Source organism: Schistocerca americana, chromosome 2 (assembly GCF_021461395.2).
Source record: "Schistocerca americana isolate TAMUIC-IGC-003095 chromosome 2, iqSchAmer2.1, whole genome shotgun sequence".
Classification (NCBI taxonomy): domain Eukaryota; kingdom Metazoa; phylum Arthropoda; class Insecta; order Orthoptera; family Acrididae; genus Schistocerca; species Schistocerca americana.
The window spans coordinates 475,537,886-475,558,343 of NC_060120.1; the positions used below are offsets into that span (position 1 = coordinate 475,537,886).

The 20,458-nt window shown below is 38.7% G+C and overlaps 1 protein-coding gene across 1 annotated transcript in view; it reads left to right on the forward strand.

The window, feature by feature from the left end:
* LOC124595397 (H(+)/Cl(-) exchange transporter 7) overlaps positions 1 to 20,458 on the forward strand; it is a 186,752-nt gene that overhangs the window by 77,269 nt on the left and 89,025 nt on the right. The window contains exon 7 of the mRNA XM_047134124.1: positions 17,386 to 17,517. Within this exon, the coding sequence (XP_046990080.1) occupies positions 17,386 to 17,517 (132 nt within the window). The remainder of the gene's footprint in view (positions 1 to 17,385; positions 17,518 to 20,458) is intronic.

The window sequence follows — 20,458 nt, forward strand, 5'->3', positions numbered from 1 at the left end:
AATAAAAATCTATTTTACACTTCACTCTCTCTGCTTAGTACCTTATTTACCCTAGAGTTCTCCTCTACTTTTCAACTTCTATGGTCTTAGTAGATACTATGTCTACACACATTATTCGACTCATGGTAGATACTACGTCTACCTATTCTGTTCAAGCCGCACTAGCCTACTATTCATTAATTTATATGAGTATTCGCTACACTGACTTACATTACTCATGCTTCCTGCTTATGCATACTCGTTGTTAAGATCATCATAGTTTTTCTATACTTATGGACATATGCAATATGGAATCTTCGTTGTTCTTATATGATACCTTTTCATGTAAATAGGCAATGTAGAACCATCATAATAAAAACAATGTGTGCGTCTTTCTAGATGTACGTATATCTTCTCCCCTACAACCCTTGGCGGTTCTTACATCCTTCTAATCTGTAACTTCATTGTTTGTGTATTCGTATTTCTTTGTGGGTATGTGTAAGTGTGTTTGTGTGTTCTGATTCTTCAGCCTTCTTATGTGAAAATAAGTTGTAGGTTATAGGAAACCACGGAGACTATGGAGGACTTCTGCGATAGAAGTATATGAATATGGAAAGAGGGGAAAAAAGTTAGGTCCTTCAAAGACAAGTAAGAAAGGAAAAAATAGAAATGGTTGCTAAGATCGAAGAAGTGAAAGAAGATAGCCCCAAAGACAGGAAGAAACCCTTCCAAACACTCCCCTCTCCCCCCCCCCCCCCCCCTCCCGTTCACCTTCCTCAGGATCCCTACCTTGCCAGTACTTGAGTGGGAAGCCAGAGGAGGTGTGGTGTTAAATCGTCTCCTACAGAACAGACATTCCCACCTTCACCCTTGAGGTCCCCGAAGAAGATCTTAGCAACCCTATGGAAATGGCAAATGGTGAAGAACCAGTTACACTTGTTTGTGAGGGTTGTTTGGAAAGTGTGATGTGTGTTCTGTTTTAGCCATGATTTATCTGTTGGTGTAAATCATGCTCTTATTTACACTGTCCACCCCTTTCAAAATCAATACAAATATTCCCATCTACATCACATCTCATAAAAGGCACAAAATATAAAATCCATACACTGCAGTATAACGATTGTTCAATTAGTTATATGATATTACCTTTTTCCACAAATATAATATTCTATTCTGTTCATTTCGTCTAGAGATCACTGTTTATGTGTGATTCTCTTAAATTGTTTTCTATTTTGTTGTCATATCCAGTTTTCTCAGTACTAAAATTATAGGCTAGTTTAAAAATTCAAGAATAGATTACAGAATAGTTCAAGATTTGAAGGGAATTCGGTGCAGTAAACTATTTTGGAAGAAACACCGAAAACCACTCTCGGGATCAGACGGTCGTCACTCCGCCCGTTAACACAGAACGTTAACGTCCCTGGGGGATATGTGACTTCGCCCGGGTCCCATGGATCTGATATTAACTTCACTTGAGCAAGTGCAGACCAGTACTTCTCATTAAATTTTGTTTGAAAGTATCTCCACTGTAAAACAATCACCACTTCCCTAGGTAACACAATCACCACTTCCCTAGGTAACACAATCACCACTTCCGTAGGTAACACAATCACCACTTCCGTAGGTAACACAATCACCACTTCCGTAGGTAACACAATCACCACTTCCGTAGGTAACACAACATTAGGTGATGATACATTGTTTTTCTACTTTGTTTTGGATAAGCTTGAATTCTTTCCACATGTCATCTATAACCTTGCTAGTATAAGTTTGGAAGAAGCAATAATAGAAATGTTTCTGGAGGTTATACTCTTGGTAACTTTTCAATCTAAAATTTGTTCAAATGGTTCCTACAAACTACATACATTTATAATATCAAAGTTAGATATGGTCTCTTTGAAGTATTTATTGACATCATCCACTCGTGCACTGACAACTGTAATTTGCAATTGAATAATCGACATCAATTCCTTAGGCTGATCTACACTCCAAAGTATTCATTCCCTGTCTCACATTATTGTACTCACTATTGTACCCGTCTTCCAAAGATGCTAAGTTTTCAATAGGTTCTGATTCTACATTATTACATTTATCTTCAATATCAAACTCTAACTTCTTTACCAAAGCCTGAATTTGATCATTCTGTTTCTGATTAAAGTCAGTGAACATTTGATTTACATGGAAGCTTAAAGAGTTAGTTACTTCATTCTTTAAATCTAATTTCTAATCCTCTATCCAGTTCTAAGCAAAAAAGGGAAAGCAGAAAGGTGGAAGGAGTATATAGAGGGTCTATACAGGGGCTATGTTTTTGAGGACAATATTATGGAAATGGAAGAGGAGGTAGATGATGATGAAATGGAGATATGATACTGCGTGAAGAGTTTCACAGAGCACTGAAAGACCTAAGTCGAAACAAGGCCCCGGGAGTAGACAACATTCCATTAGAACTACTGACAGCCTTGGGAGAGCCAGTCCTGACAAAACTCGACCATCTGGTGAGCAATTCCCTCAGACTTCAAGAAGAATATAATAATTCCAATCCCAAAGAAAGCAGGTGTTCACAGATGTGAAAATTACTGAACATCAGTTTAATAAATCACAGCTGCAAAATACTAACGCGTATTCTTTACAGACGAATGGAAAAGCTAGTAGAAGCCGACCTTGGGGAAGATCGGTTTGGATTCCGTAGAAATGTTGGAACACGTGAGGCAATACTGACCCTACGACTTATCTTAGAAGATAGATTAAGGAAAGGCAAACCTACATTTCTAGCATTTGTAGACTTACAGAAAGCTTTTGACGATATTGACTGAAATACTCTCTTTCGAATTCTGAAGGTGGCAGGGGTAAAATACAGGGATTGAAAGGCTATTTACAACTTGTCCAGAAACCAGGTGGCAGTTATAATAGTCGAGGGGTACGATAGGGAAGCAGTGGTTGGGAAGGGAGTGAGACAGGGTTGTAGCTTCTCTCCGATGTTATTCAATCTGTATATTGAGCAAGCAGTGAAGGAAACGAAAGAAAAATTCGGAGTAGGTATTAAAATCCATGGAGAAAAAATAAAAACTTCGAGGTTCGCCGATGACACTGTAATTCTGTCAGAGACAGCAAAGGACTTGGAAGAGCAGTTGAACGGAATGGACAGTATCTTGAAAGAAGACAGCAAAGGACTTGGAAGAGCAGTTGAACGGAATGGACAGTATCTTGAAAGAAGGATATAAGATGAACATCAACAAAAGCAAAACAAGGATAATGGAATGTAGTCGAATTAAGTCGGGTGATGCTGAGGGAATTAGATTAGGAAATGAGACACAAAGTAGTAAAGGAGTTTTGATATTTGGGGAGCAACATAAGTGATAATGGTCAAAGTAGAGAGGATACAAAATGTAGACTGGCAATGGCGAGGAAAGCGTTTCTGAAGAAGAGAAATTTGTTAACATCGAGTATAGATTTAAGTGTCAGGAAGTCGTTTCTGAAAGTATTTGTATGGAGTTTAGCCATGTATGAAAGTGAAACATGGACGATAAATAGTTTAGACAAGAAGAGAATAGAAGCTTTCGAAATGTGGTGCTACAGAAGAATGCTGAAGATTAGATGGGTAGATCACATCACTAATGAGGAGGTATTGAATAGAATTGGGGAGAAGAGAAGTTTGTGGCACAGCTTGACTAGAAGAAGGGATCGGAAGCAGCTTGCAGAGGATAGAGTAGCATGGAGAGCTGCATCAAACCAGTCTCAGGACTGAAGACCACAGCAACAACAACACTTTATTATTTAAATCACCAAATTCAATCTTAAAAGCCCCCCACGATTTCGCATGCACTACCAAATTCTTTGCTTTGCGATTCTACTTTGGCATTTAACAAATTTAATTGAGAATTTACTGAGTGTAGTTCTTTACTTAAAGTAGCATTTTGAGCAGTTGAAGCTGCACTCAAGGCATTTTGAACTTTTAAAGTTTCATTTAACTGTAAACCCTGGGCTTCTACCTTTCTTAAAGCCGCTGAATCTGCACTTTGGGCTTTGATTAAATTTACTAATTCGGATCATTCTGGTACTTCCTTACTCACTTTCGTAGCTATGGCTGGTTCTAATGTTTCCCCAATTCTCTGTGTATTATCCATATTCCTATTAGTTGTTGTTCTAGTAATCATTTAACGAATTAACTCTAAGTATAGTAACTATGCCAATAAAGGTCACTCTACTGTTTGTATCACTTCTTGCTAAGGTACTGAAGTTCTATTTTGCGCTCACCCGACGTAGAATTCTCGCAATGTGAGTAAGTGGATGTGACGGCAAGTCATCAGTGGTGAACAGCAACCTGGCGGTGTCAAATGTTTCTGTCGACGTCGGCATCAGTAGGCAGCTGTGGAAGCAGATCAGCACCGGCAAACCGCAACCGGTGCTGGTGGCATTGGGTGTTGTTTCCGCATCAGTGTCGCCATGATGTGTGCGAGAGCTGTATGCTCTCTCCACTGCACCTTCATAGTTGAATTATTCTCGTTATATCTGTTCTTAGTCTAATACATCGAGGTCTTCTTTCTGTTCTTTTAATGTTATTGTTATTACTTCCGTACATCTTCCCTTTTGTTGCATCTGCAAATTTTTCCATTTGATTTTTGGACTTAATCCAATTACACGAAACAGTTCTCTTGTCTTGTTATATCTGGTTGCTATGGCAACACATCATAACTACTTCTTCGATTTCTTCTCAAAATTCCAGTTTTTCGAGTCCTTTCCACTGGTTGCCATGCTCTAACGCTGTAGACGGTAGAACGTGTGGAGTAAATGTACAAACTTTATGGTTCCACTAATTCACAATGTATTGGATTATGCAGAATAACATTCTCGCATTTCACATGTAAATATCTCATGTATTTCACTCATATTTGGATCTTCAGAAATGCATTAAATTAACATTCGTAAGCGAGTTGGTTTAAGAACCACTCATAATTTATGAATATGTATTGCTTCTAGAAAGTCCAACACATGGATTACTTGAAAGTCTAACCTCATTTCTTCATCACAGTCACAGTCACTAAAAGCAAAGAATAATTCTTAAAAACTCTTTGTTCCTCTCTACACATACACTGAAATTGTATGGATTGTACAGAAGGTACTTGTCGGCTGCCGTTTGGCCGCCGCGTCCAACACGCGCGCGCGCGCACACACACACACACACACACACACACACACACACACACACACACACACACACACACAGTGCGCAGTAGGTCAGATTAGTCTCCCTCACACTTCTATTTAAAATATCGTGAGTTCGAGATGGAGGAAGGCAAAGTGGTTCTAGAATTTATGCAGAAATCTCGAAGCACTACAATTCCTATGATGAGCACTCTCTAATGATTCTTGGCTGTCGGGGAAACTGTAGGAACCATGCAGGCCCTGAGATAGCATCTAGAGGGGTCTGCAGTTTAGTTCACACAGATGTCATTAGATGTCATTAGTGACTGGATCCCCCTTCATACCACCCTGGAAGCAATAGCAGTAAGAATGCAAATGACCCCAGCAATCACCGTTTGCAATGTCCACCTCTCTCCAGGTAGGCCACTTCCTTATGCTGAACTGCCTACCTTAATAAAGTGAAGTTCTACCACTGTATTGACCAACTTTTTACGGACATTTATTTGTATGTTCTCAATCACGGGTCCCCTACCCACTTCAGTGCTGCTTATGGCACCTTTTCTGCTATTGATCTCATGACCTCCTCTCATGGCTTCACTACATTGGTCACCCCAGGATGATCTTTGTGACAGTGACAACTTTCCAGTGATGCTAGCCTTCCGCTGCCACAAACAAGCAGACAGCCCCCACAAAGGACAGTCTACATGGCCAGTTGGCCTTTATATACATCTGTTGTGCACTTCGACACCTCTCTCTCAGACCGCATTGATGCGGTTATGCAAGACATCTCTGACACTGTTCTTCATGCCGCTGGCACTGCTATCCCCCTATCCACAGGTTCTCCTAGTCGTTGACCAGTACTGTGGTGGACATAGCAGTCACTATGCAGGACTACAGACAAGCATTGCAGTGATGTAAACAACACCCTTCACAGATCAACCTTATCACTTTTAACCATCTCCATGCTAAGGCTCAAGGAGAGCAAAAAGGAATGCTGGGAGTGCTATGTTTCCTCCTTGGGGACATATGCCTCTTTATCATAGGTTTGATCTAAGATTCCTAGCTTTCTGGGCTGTCAGTGACAATCAACTGTCCAGGGTCTTGTCCTACAGAGTGCTCTGTGTTGTCTACATCCATCCGTCCTTGCAGAACACTTCATGACACACTTTGCGACAGCATCGGTGTCATCTTTGTACCCTACTACCTTCCTCTGGCAGAAACGAGGAGTTGAAGAAATCCCCCATTTCAAGCCCCACCAAGCTGAAGCCTAAAATGAAACCTTCACTGAATGGGGTTTCTTGCAGACTCTTACCTCTTCATATGACAAGTCCCCAGGCCTGGATTCAATCCACAACCAGATGATTCAGCACCTAAACATTACCCAGAGGCAACATCTACTCAGGGTCTTCAACCACATTTTGCTCACAGCAATGGCGTGACAGCATAGTTATCCCCTCCTTAAACCCGAGAAGAACCAACATATCTTGACCAACATACTTTGTAAACTGCTCCGGAGGATGGTTATCTTCAGTTCATGCTGGTACTCAAATCTCAGGGCTTTTTCCCCCATAGTAGTGTGGCTTCTGGGAAGGGTGATCTAAAACTGATCATTTACTCAGATTGGAAACAACAGTCTTGACAGGCTTTTACTAACTGCCTGCACCTTGTCACTGTCTTCTTTGACCTACATTTGGCATACGACATAGTGTGGTGCATATGATTGGCACACCAGTGTCTTGGCAGTTGTCAGCTTGGGAGGCTGGAACTGCCCTTCTCAATCAAGTAGCTTATCAGTTGGCCTCACAAGGGCTGAGGGCACCCTTGCTTGCCAGCATCCCTTGGCAGACTTGGTCACCCATCCAAGTGCTAACCAAGCCCAACAGTGCTTAACTTTGGTGATCTGGCGGGAACCAGAACCAGTGTTGCCATTTCCATTGCCATTGCCTCTAACCACTCCTACTTTAACCATTTCTGTAACTTCATTGATTTCAGGAAACCCTTTCAGTTGCCTGTTTACTGGAAAAATTAAAACTTGTTCTATGCGAACATTACTGTTAATTGGAATTTTTCATCTTCCAGTTTAAATAATCTGATCAGTCATAAAAGTAATGTTAAATAAAGTACTCTCTTCAATCTTTTTGAATATTTTGAGGTTTCCTGATTCTTCCAGAATGAAAAACAAATAGTCAAAATAATTGACTCACAACATTGATATCAAAAGGAAAATACATAATAGCAGCAATACTGAATAACATCACTTGTCCGTAAATGGAAAAGTATTTTGCATTAGTCAGTAATAACCTCGTATGTATTTAGGTTATATGATTCTCATAATCATAATTACATCCCTGCACAAACTGGGTAGCATAGATCGAATGAGATGTCTACATGTCGATAGAGAGAAGTTGAAGAGATGACGTAGTGCAGAAGAGTGAAAACTGGGAAATAAACTATTTACATAGCTCACAGATAGTCATTGCCTTGAAGGTTATCATCTTTACTAATTCAAATTTATAATCCTACATATCAGTTCGTTGTACTACAAAATCCTATGAAAATAAAACACCATATAACCACAAAAACTTGCTGGTGGTGTAACCCAAATTCAAGTGTAAGACTCAAAACAACATAATTAACAAATTATACGGTCGGAAAGTCTCTTACATAACAAAAGTTTACTTCATTTTTGTTATTAACTGCCTTAGTCTAATTTTTCACATGGTATTTTGACCTCTGGTCTAAAATGTGTTGTGGTACCTTTTCTTCTAAGCCTAGCACATAATGCAGTCTCTCTGGTCCTCTTTGTAATAGAAAAATTAAAATTAAGAATAATCATATAGAACATCGACCGGTCGCACACTTTCTTACTGTAAAATTGCTTTCACCTGTGAGATAAGAGTATAATCACATAATTATTGGACTGTTGGCATCATGTTAGAGGTTTAATAGTACTGTTCAGTTTAAAATTACCATTTACTAAAACAGTAAAGCACAGTGGTATGTCACCAAGGCAACAATTATGTAATTTGAAGGCTGACTATGAGAAAACAAAGGAAGTGAATCAAGGAAGTTTGTGTTGTGTAAATGTTGGAGGAGAGAAGATAGACCATTTAGAAATGCTATCCACATTATTTTTCATGACTGTTATGGATGAGGTAACGGCAGAAGTGGTGGCATGAATAGAAGATGAAAATATTGAAGCAGTGGTATTTGAAAATGATTTAATGGTCTGGCAGAATTAAGGAGGAGAGACAAAAGAAGGGCTCAATGTATGGAAGTAAATGGTGGGACCATATGGATTGAAACTTAATGATTATGACAATGAGGAGTAAGAGGGGAGTAGCAATGGATCTACATCTGCATCTACAGAGATACTCCGCAAGCCACCGTAAGGTACGTGGTAGATGGTACCCTGTACCACTGCTTGTCATTTCCTTTCCTGTTCCACTTGCAAATACAGTGAGGGAAAAACGACTGCCTGTATGCCTCCATATGAGCCCTAATTTCTCGTGTCTTATCTTTGTTGTCCTCAGCACAATGTATGGTGGCAGCAACAGAATCGCGTGGGAGTCAGCTGAAAATGCCAGTTCTCTAAATTTTCTCAATACTATTTCTCGAAAAGAATGTGTCCTTCACACCATGAGTCCCATTTGAGTTCCTAGAACATCTCCGTAAATCTTACATGTTGTTCGAAAATATCAGTAATGAATCTAGCAGCCTGCCTCTGAATTGCTTCGATGTCTTCCTTCAATCTGACCTGGTACGGATCCCAAACACTCGAGCAGTACTCAAGAATAAGTCACACCAGCACCCTACATGTGGTCTCCTTTACAGGCGAACCATTCTTTCTTAAAATTCTCCCAATAAACCAAAGTCGACCATTCGCCCTCCCTACACAGTTCTCACATGCTCGTTCCACCTCCTATCGCTTTGCAGCATTATGCCCATATATTTAAATGACTTGACCATGTCAAACAGGACATTACAGGTTTGACCATCCTACTCATCAGCATTACCTTACATTTTTCCACATTTAGGGCTAGCTGCCATTCATCACACCAACTGGAAATTTTGTTTAAGACGTCTTGTGTCTTTCAACTTTCACTCACATTACCATACACCATGGCATCATCAGCAAACCACCTCATATTGCTGTCCACTCTGTCTGCTAAATCATTTATTTATATAGAGAACAACAGTGGTTCTATCACACTTCCCTGGGGCACTGCTGATGATACCCTTGTATATGATGAAACAGGCCATAGAGGACAAGATACTGGGTTCTATTAGCTAAGAAGTCTTCAAGCCACTCACGCCCATGAACCACTCCATACACTCATACCTTCGTTAAAAGCGTGCAATGGGGCACCTTGTCAAATGATTCCTGGAAATCTAGAAATATGGAATCTGCGTGTTGCCCTTCATCCACTGTTTGCAATGTATTATGTGAAAAGGACAAGCTGAGTTTTGTGCGAGTGATGCTTTCTAAAACCATGCCGATTCATGCACATAAGCTTCTCAGTCTCAAGAAAGTTTGTTATTTCAAACTTGGAATATGTTCAGGGACTCTGCAGCGAACAGAAGTGAGGTATATAGGTCTGTAATTTTGTGGGTCCATTACTTTACCCTTCTTATATATTCAGTTGCTTGTGACTTCTTGCTGAGTGAGAGATTCATGTTAAATGCAAGCTAGGTAAGGGGCTGGTGCCGTAGAGTACTCTTTGTAAAACTGAACTAGGATTCCATTGGGACCTGGTGATTTATTTGCTTTCAAATCTTTCAGTTGTTTCCCTAAGCCAGGTATGCTTATTACTATGTTGTCCATACGGGAGTCTGTCTGATGGTCAAATGATGGTATGTTTGTACTATTCTTCTGGGTGAACGATTTCTTGAATGTGAAATTTAAAACTTTGGCTTTCATTTTGCTATCTTCAACTGCCACACCAGACTGGTCAATAAGTGACTGAATGAAAGCTTTAGACCCGCTTGGCAATTCTACGTAAGACCAGAATTTTCTTGGGTTCTTTGCCAGATCTTTTGATAAGGTGTGACAGTGGTACTAATATGCTTCGTGCAGAGATCTTTTCACTGACACACAACGCACAAATCTCTACTAACCTTCAGTTGTTGTCATTTGTGCATTCCCTTTTGAACCTAGAGATCAACAGCCTGTGCTTCCGCAGCATCTGCCAAATTTGGTTATCAAACCATGGTGGGTCTTTTCCATTCTTTATCAACTTACTAGGCACATAACTCTCCAGACCACGATTAACAGTCTGCTTAAAATTTGCCCATAAGTAATGTACATCCATCTTACAGGAACTAAGTGATGCCGATTCACTGCCTAAGTGAGATAAAAGTTTATGGGGCAAGTACTGAAGAAAGTGAGAAATTTCAAGTAATTAGGTGCACAATGTAAGACAGCAGGAGGAATGATTGAGATTAATGAAAGGGAAAGCAAGCCTGTGGATTCCTGCAAAGTGTAAGAAGCCTGATATGGATTACGGATGTACCACCAAAAAGTAAGCAAATGTTGTATCAAGCATATTATGTTTTAGTACTTACATATATATCAGAAACTTGGGAAATGAAGAACAGGCAGGTGAGAAGGGCACAAGCGTGCAAGAAAAAATTTCAGGGAAGCAGGATGGGACTTATTGAATGGAATGAGAAGAAACAAGATGTTAGAGAAATTGTAAAAGACAAGCCCACACAAGAGACCATAGATAAGAAAAGATTAAAATGGTATGAGCAAGTTAAAAGAATGAGAGTTGTCTGGATACTGAGACAGGCTCGTGAAATTACAGTAGGAGGTAAGATACGTAGAGGAAGACAGATAGAGGATCGTTTGAGTGAAGGAACGTGTGAAGAAGAGAGGAAAATACTGGAACAGAGAGGGGAGAGAAATGTTGTGGGAGGACAGGAAAAGATGGGGAGACTTACATTCCAAACAGACCTAACCCAGGTATAAAATTAAGTCGCGTGTGGCCTGTGGGTGTTTTATCTGGACAATATTTACAGGACTCTTGTGTATGGGGCAGCCGTGCTAAAATTTACAAAAGTTAAGAATCTTTACAACAAAATCAAAGATTTTAGTTAATCAATAATCTTTAAATTGTTTACTGAATTTACTCATATACTTCTTCCACCACTCTATATATAGTTGTTTGCAAAATTTAGCTTATCTGTCACACTGATTCCTCTGATAAAACACATTTTCAGTTACTTTCAGACCTCCAGTTTGGAAACCCATTCACTTCTGACAGCTTCATATCATTATCTCCTTTTTATGACAAAACCTCTCTGCCAAATCAACAAACCATGTTACATCTATATAAAAATTCTGTACTTTAATCGTAGTTTCCTCTTTATAATTACACAATTTTTACCATAATTACTTGCTTCCTTTTTTTATTGTGTCCACATAGGAGACATCAAGGTTTCTGACATGAGATACTGTATTCAACTCACCTTTCCAACCAAATTGTACTTCGGTCACCTTCTGATCCAAATGGATTCTATGTTGGCCACTCTGTCATTTCTATCACTTACTTTATCTATTTAATTTTCTGGATTATTATTCTCCAAAGCAGTTTATCAACTTTACTCATTTTTCCATTTCTTCAATGTCAGCTCAGTTGTGTTACCTTGTCATTTAATTCTTCTTTGTTTCTGCTGTCTGACTAAACAGTTTACTTTTTGATTCTACTTTATATATCTCTAAACATTTGTTCCACTACAGAATTTCCTGCTGAATACAAATTAATTTTATCTTATCATGAATCATCACCAACTCCAATTGTTTATGGTCCCAGGTCAGATTTTAAATCAGTAGTTATCAGGTTAAAAAGTCAAAGTTCAATGTTTTGCCAAAACACCTTGTACTTGCCGATACTAAGTTGCAGTAATCTTGTCATTTGGATATGAATTGCCCTTTTAATATATACAAGATTGTATCCAAAAGTTTGTGAAATACATTGCTGGACAAAAAAGTGAAGCACCCAGAAGACAGTCAGATGTTAATGTAACGTCTTCTGCATCTACATACAAGCCATTGTACGGTACGATCTGTGTGCCTCTGTACAAACCCTAATCTCCCTAATCTTATCTTCATAGTCCTTACAGGCAAAGTACTTGGCAGCTGTAGAATCATTCTACACTCAGCATCAAATTCCAGTTCTCTAAATTGTCTCAGTAATGCTCCTCGAAAAGAATGTCATCTCCCTCCACTGAGCCTCATTTGAGTTCCTGAAGCATCTCCATAATACTCACGTGTTGTTCGAATCTACCAGTAACAAATCGAGCAGCTTGTGTCTGAATTGCTTTGATGTCTTTCTTTAATCCGACCTGGTGCAGATCCCAAACACACTAACAGTACTCAACAATGGGTTGCGCTAGTGTCCTACATGCAGTCCCCTGTACTGATGAACAGCACTTTACTAAAAATTTTCCCAATAAACCAAAGTCTTCCCTGTTACAATCCTTACATGCTCATGCATACTCGTATGCACCATTGGCATGTTTGTAAAATTGTTGTTTGTTTTCAGTGTTTTACCAGGACTGGTAAGGGTATATAAGGGGTGTGAACTGCACCACATGTTGAATTATCACTGTGCGGCGTGTTCTTGTACTTGTCTAAGTCAATGTTATCAACATGTGTCAGAGTTTGAAAGGGGGCTTCATTGTGTGTCTCCATTTGGCCAGTGATCAAATCACACTATATCCAAATTTGTGGGGATCTTGTATGTGACAGTGCAGTGGTGTTGGACTTCATGGGAGCATGAGGGCAGGTTACTTGTTGTCAAGGTTTTGGTGCGGCGTGTTCTTGTACTTGTCTAAGTCAATGTTATCAACATGTGTCAGAGTTTGAAAGGGGGCTTCATTGTGTGTCTCCATTTGGCCAGTGATCAAATCACACTATATCCAAATTTGTGGGGATCTTGTATGTGACAGTGCAGTGGTGTTGGACTTCATGGGAGCATGAGGGCAGGTTACTTGTTGTCAAGGTTTTGGTGAACCATGTCTAAGGACCTCAAGGAAGGATCACACCAAGCACATCGTAACCACCTCACCTTTGTGCCAGCCACTGGAGACAAGTAATTGACTCCCTGCAACATTCTGTGCCATGCTGCACATTGATTGTTGACTGACAGCTGCCAGGCTATGGAATTACATCTGTTTAATGCTAAAACACAAATGGTTGAATTGGGAGTGTTGCCCTGACCGAGAAGAATTTACTGATTGTGTTCAGTGATGAATTGCAGTACTATGCTACCCGGATGACCATTGTTAGTGAGCATGATGACGACCTGGGGAGTGGTTCCACTCTTCCGATGCTTTGGAGAGTGTTTGGGTTGATTTGGGAGAAGAGAACAAACTGAGAGGTCAACAGTCACATCGGATTAGGGAAGGATGGGGAAGGAAGTCGTCCGTGCCCTTTCAAAGGAACCATCCCAGCATTTGCCTGAAATGATTTAGGGAAATCACGGAAAACCTAAATCAGGATGGCTGGACGCGGGATTGAACCATTGTCCTCCTGAATGTGGTTCCAGTGTGCTAACCACTGTGCCACCTCATTTGGTCTTTGGAGAGGTACAGCAATCTTACTCCTGTTGTCATGGTGTGAGAAGCCATTAGATATGACTTCGGGTCATGGCTGACAATGAGCAAGGAATCTCTGACGGCACAACAGGATGTCATGGACAACCTATGCCCTCGTGTGTTATATCTCTTATGACACTATTGTAGTGTCATTTTTCAGCAGAGCAGTGCTCATTCACATATGCTGCATGTGTGTGAGCTGTGTGTGTAATGTTGGGGTATCCTGTGGCCAGAAAGATCTCCAGATTTGTCCTGCTACACATGTAGGACCAGCTTAGAAGTCAACTGTGTCCCGGGGCCAGTATCCAGGATATCAAGGACCAGTTAAATCAGTTGTGGACCAACATATTTAAAGAGAGGACGCAATGGCTTTTGATGTCATTTCCAACTAAATTAGTGCATATGTCTAGGCCAGAGGGAGTGCAACGCCACTCGTATTAGAAAGTTCTTAGCAAGTTTCACTCATTGTAATTGCTGGAATAACATCACTTGTGCTCTCATTCTGTGAAGATTAATTTTGTTTGCTCTTCAGCTTCTGGGTGCTTAATTTGCTTGATTTTTATTGTCAGGCAGTGTCGTGTCTATTAATTAAAGATGTTGTACCTAGATCTTATTCTGTGCCATCGCCTCCATAGTAGTAGTCCATTTAGAAGCAGATACATTGTCCTCAGTATTTTCACAACTTTCTAAATGTGTCTTGAAACACTTTCTTTCTTAGGTTGTTTAGTAATCTCTGCGATTCTGATTGAATATCCTCCACTATGTCAATTCTTTACCCCAACAACTTGATTTTGAGTTTGGAAAAAAAGGAAGTCACACTCAGCTAAGTCTGGTGAGTGTGGTGGCTGGGGAATAAATGTCATGGTGGGAACACTGTCATGTTGTTTTTAGTAAAATCTCTTAATCATGTAGGCTGAATACTTTCATGCTTTTTCGTAGGTAAGTGTCAAATTGTTCATTCACCACTTTCGTGCACTTTTCTCATGTCCTTCTTCAAACACTGTAAAGTATTGCAATAGAATTGATTATCAACCCATCTTGTGAGGAGGGACAAATTCTTTCAATCAATAAGGAGTTAATGTTGTTTTTGGCTTCTTAAACTTTTTTGACTGAAGTGAAGGACTATTCCATTATTATAAATGTCTCTTGGTTTCGGGACCATGGCCATAAACCCAAGTTCATCTTCTGTCATCATTTACAACCTTTGAAACTAAATTTATATTGCCTCGAAGTAGTTAAGTTCCCTTCTGACTTCCATGTGAAGCTGCCTCTGACTTGAAGTAGTTGTGGCTAAATCTTTGCTGCAGTCCATCTCATGTTCAGTTCTTTTGACAAAATACAAGAGGTGTTCAGTAAGTAATGCAACACTTTGTTTATCCCATTTCGGTTAAAAGAATGCAGAATTTGTTGTGGAATGTGATAGAATATTCCCACTTCATTTCGTATAGTTTCATGAAGTTCAGACAGGTGATGGTACTATACATAGCCTTCAAAATGGTGTTTGTAACCGAGGTTGAATGAGACGGGACAAAACGATAATGTGTTTATCAATGTTAAGACTGATCATGTGTACATATTCTGTAAACTGACTCATTCCACATCATTTTGATAGAAGAACCCTTCAAATGATCTTTGGAACATATAAATAATTAACTAACCAAGTTACATATCAACATACACTCTGCTACGGAGTGAAAATTTCATTGTGGAAGCAGAGAGTTGTCAATGAGTTTCTTTTGGCAGAAAACCAGGGCATCGCAGATATTCATAGGTGCTTGCAGAATGTCTATGGAGGCCTGGCAGTGAAAAAAAGCATGGTGAGTCATTTGGTGAGGCGTCTGTCATCATCGCAACAAAGTCAAACAAACCTGTCCAGGGTTCCTTTGAATAACTGCCATGGCTGATTTCCTTCCCTATCGTTTCGTGATAAGAGCTAGTGCTCCAATGAACTTGAATGACCTTGCTGTTGATGGAATACGTAACTCGACACTTCCTTACTTTTATTCCAAACATGTTCCAACGTTCTTGGATGGCCTTCTTACAATCTTGTAAAATCAGATTCCACTTTGCTGAAGATTTTATGGCGTGTTACCAGTTGACAGCTGACTGGAATGGTCAGAAGTTGAAGTTTGTCCATTTTGGAAATGCTTATATGAGTCATCTTTGTCTGACCTCAAGCTTAGTCGCCAAAATTTTACTTTTACATCTAAAGCGTGTCTAACAAGATGTTTCCAAATTTAAAACAAAATATATACAAACACACTGCTCTTTCAGCCAGCCATTGCAAAATCATCAAATCATAGAAAAGCAGTAACTACTAACCAACCCACTCAACTCGCAGCCACTTGACACACTGATTCGGGAAGGATGTATGAGGAGACACCTTGGGATATTTCAGTGTACTTACAACAATTTACATGTAAAATCCAAATTTGGGAACTTTTGGATGCCACCCTCATATTATTTGTTCGCTAGTCAATAACTTCATTACAACAATGACTAATTTGAAAAATATTAAAACCAAAATCAGTGCTTGAAAATTATAAAAATATTCTGACTTACAGCACGCAGCTTGTAACTCCTCTGTTCTCTGAGTGTGTAAATAGCAAATTCATTGCATTATTGCAAACTTAAGCAGATTTGATGCAGTTTACGTAAAAAAATTTGTACTTTAGAATGGAAAGCAGAACAAAATTCATAAAACACGTACCTTGCATGATTGATTACGTCAAACTTCATTGTTCATGATCCATCACTGATTTCTCCTGGGTCCTTAATTTAGAGATTTAAATTTATGCAGCCACCCTCAATACAATCCTATTATTATGTTACAGCAAATTATTATTTTTAGTTAGTCTGTCTGGTTTTGCAAATTATTCATATTCCTTTATATAACATGTATGTGTTTACTCTGAAATTAAAATGGATTATTTGCAATTGAGCAAAGCTGAACAACAGTACCGATGTGAAGTTTTGTAGACAGATCCACATCCCGCCACCCATGGATCCTTTACTCAAATCGTCAGAACATCATTGCTACTTGATCAAGTGTGCTGCATCACAAATGGCACCATCTGCAGACCTGCTGCAGCATCTACTACTACTAATCATGATGTTGTTATAATAACTGCTTGTTTTTCTCGTAGTCCAGTGAGCATCTGAGAGACAAAATAAATCTTTTGCATTTTTCTGTTGACTCGCCAGTGTGCAGCTTCTGCCCAGTGGTGTATTTTTGTATTTTCAGAATTTGGAATACTATGGTATTTTTGTTTTCCCTTTGTATATTTGTTTACAATGTGTGGTCACCTCTCATCAGATGTTGTTTATGTATTGCTGTTTTATTTCCATGATAGGTCGTGTAAATTTATTGTGACTAACAAAAATACATTTGTCTTATGTAATAAATATGCTATAATTCATACTGAATTCAGCACAAAAACTACTAAAGTAGTGCAAAGTGTACAATGTTGTAATTGATTTGGTGGAAACACACTAAAATATTTTAAAAGAAGCATTCATCTTTTAAGTGTGGTAATTATTTTTTCTGATTTTTAATTATTTTTTCTGATTTTTAATAAAGTTTCTGAGTAGTTTTTAAAAGTTGAAATATTTTATGTCACTAGTCTATATGCAATTTGATTTCCTAATTGAGATACTTTACAGGTGGTGTGCTCTTCAGTTTAGAGGAAGGAAGCAGTTTCTGGAATCAGAGCCTTACATGGAGAATTTTTTTTGCTTCAATGGTGTCTGCATTTACTCTCAATGTTGTGTTGAGTACATATCATGGGCACCCAGGTAAATAGTAGTGAAAATCTCTGGGAATGAATGTAATTAGTCTTTCATAAGCTTATTAAAAGTAAATAATAATAATAATAATAATAATAATCAAGGTCCGCGTCACTCCATTTTTAACCGGACTTAATGTCTGAGAAAGTGAAGATAATAATAATAATAATAATAATAATTCCCGTGGAGGCCCGGGAAAAGAATAGGCCTCCGGTATGTTCTGCCAGTCGTAAAAGGCGACGAAAAGAACAAACCACTAATAGGGCTAACCCCCCTTTTAGTGTGATTAGTTGGTTCAGGACAGAACTAAAGAAGCCTCGGACAAGCGCCATCATGGTCGGGGACGACGCTTGAACGCTATCCCCGCCCACAATGGTAACGACACTGCTAGCCAACTGGAAAATGATTCAAATCCAAATAGAGGTGTTTTGCAGGATATGCTTCCTGCAACCACCCTAGAAGGAAAACAAAGACAGAGGATGAGATGGTCAGATGAAGTTAATCGGCACCTCATGTTCTGTTATTACCAAGCAACAAACCTAGGAACCAACACAACTGGATATACAGATCACAAGTATACACAACATTTATTACCAGATACCCAGAATTAAAATTTTTAACAGAACAACGACTAGCTGATCAGATCCGTGTAATAATCAAAAATAACAGGATACCCCAGTCAGAATTAGAAAACATCAAACAACAAGTACAACAAATACTGGAACAAAATAATGTGCAATCAGAAGAAGAAGAAAATACAGTAATGGACTCAAACATCCCAGAGCAAACAAACAAAGAACAACACGCATCAATTAAACAGTCAGAGGAAAACAAAATCTTAAGACAGCCACCAGAACAAGCACAAATAGAACACGAAGTGACACGCATGTTAGATATAGAAGAAAAATTTCAACTGACATATATATAGAATACAAAGACACAAATACAGACATTAGACCATTCTTGCATAGACCACCAAATAACCCACAAGTCGAAACAACAACAACAACAACAACAACTATCAACACAATCATACACAACAAAATAAATGAAAATACAACTATGGAAGAGTTACAACTACTGGTTTATATAGGAGGACTCACTACACCAAATATACACACTAGGCAGAGATCAGAACAAACCAACACACAGAACAAACCCACAAAACCAGCATGGCAACACAGGCTACAGATCAGAATAGAAAAACTGAGAAAAGACATCGGACAGCTAACACAATTTATAACAAATGAAATATCAGACAAAAAACGAAAAAGGTTAGGTAAAATCTCACAAGAAGAAGCGATAGAGCAATTAGATGAAAAGAAGCAGAAATTACAAGCATTGGCCAAACGACTTAGAAGATGCAAAAAAAGTGAAAATAGAAGGAAACAAAACCAAACATTCAACACAAACCAAAAGAAATTTTATCAGACAATAGATAACACACACATTAAAATAGACAATCCACCAAACATAACAGACATGGAACACTTATGGAGCAACATATGGTCAAACCCGGTACAACATAACAGGCATGCACGGTGGATACAAGCAGAAACAGACCCATACAAGATGATACCACAAATGCTCGAAGTGATAATTTTGCAACATGAAGTCACCCAAGCAATTAATTCTACGCACAATTGGAAAGCCCCTGGTAAAGATAAAATAGCAAATTTCTGGCTAAAGAAGTTCACCTCAACACATTCACATCTAACTAAATTATTTAACAATTACATTGCAGACCCATACACATTCCCTGATACACTTACACATGGAAAACTTATTTGAAACCTAAAGATCAAGCAGACACAGCAAGCCCAGCAAAATATCGCCCCATAACATGCCTACCAACAATATACAAAATATTAACATCAGTCATTACACAGAAATTGACACATACAACACAGAACAAAATTATAAATGAAGAACAAAAAGGCTGTTGCAAAGGAGCACGAGGATGTAAAGAGCAACTGATAATAGATGCAGAGGTGACATATCAAGCTAAAACTAAACAAAGGTCACTACACTACGCATACATTGATTACCAAAAAGCTTTTGATAGTGTACCCCACTCATGGTTACTACAAATATTGGAAATATACAAAGTAGATCCTAAAGTGATACAGTTCCTAAACATAGTAATGAAAAACTGGAAAACCACACTTAATATCCAAGCAAATTCAAATAATATCACATCACAGCCAATACAGATTAAGCATGGAATATACCAAGGAGACTCATTAAGTCCTTTCTGGTTCTGTCTTGCTCTGAACCCACTGTCCAACATGCTAAATAATACAAATTATGGATATAATATTACTGGAACATACCCACACAAAATCACACATTTGCTATACATGGATGATCTAAAACTACTGGCAGCAACAAATCAACAACTCAACCAATTACTGAAGATAACAGAAGTATTCAGCAATGATATAAATATGGCTTTTGGAACAGACAAATGTAAGAAAAGTAGCATATTCAAGGGAAAAATAAACTAAACAAGAAGATTGCATATTGAATAACCACAGCAACTGCATAGAAGCGATGGAAAAAACAGATGCCTATAAATATCTAGGATACAGACAAAAAATAGGAATAGATAATACAAATATTAAAGAATAACTAAAAGAAAAATATAGACAAAGACTAACAAAAATACTGAAAACAGAATTGACAGCAAGAAACAAGACAAAAGCTATAAATACTTATGCCTTACCAATATTGACCTACTCATTTGGAGTAGTGAAATGGAGTAACAAAGACCCAGAAGCACTCAATACACTTACACGATCACAATGCCACAAATATAGAATGCATCACATACATTCAGCAACAGAAAGATTCACATTAAGCAGAAAGGAAGGAGGAAGAGGATTTATCGACATAAAAAACCTACATTATGGACAGGTAGACAATTTAAGAAAATTCTTTCTAGAACGAG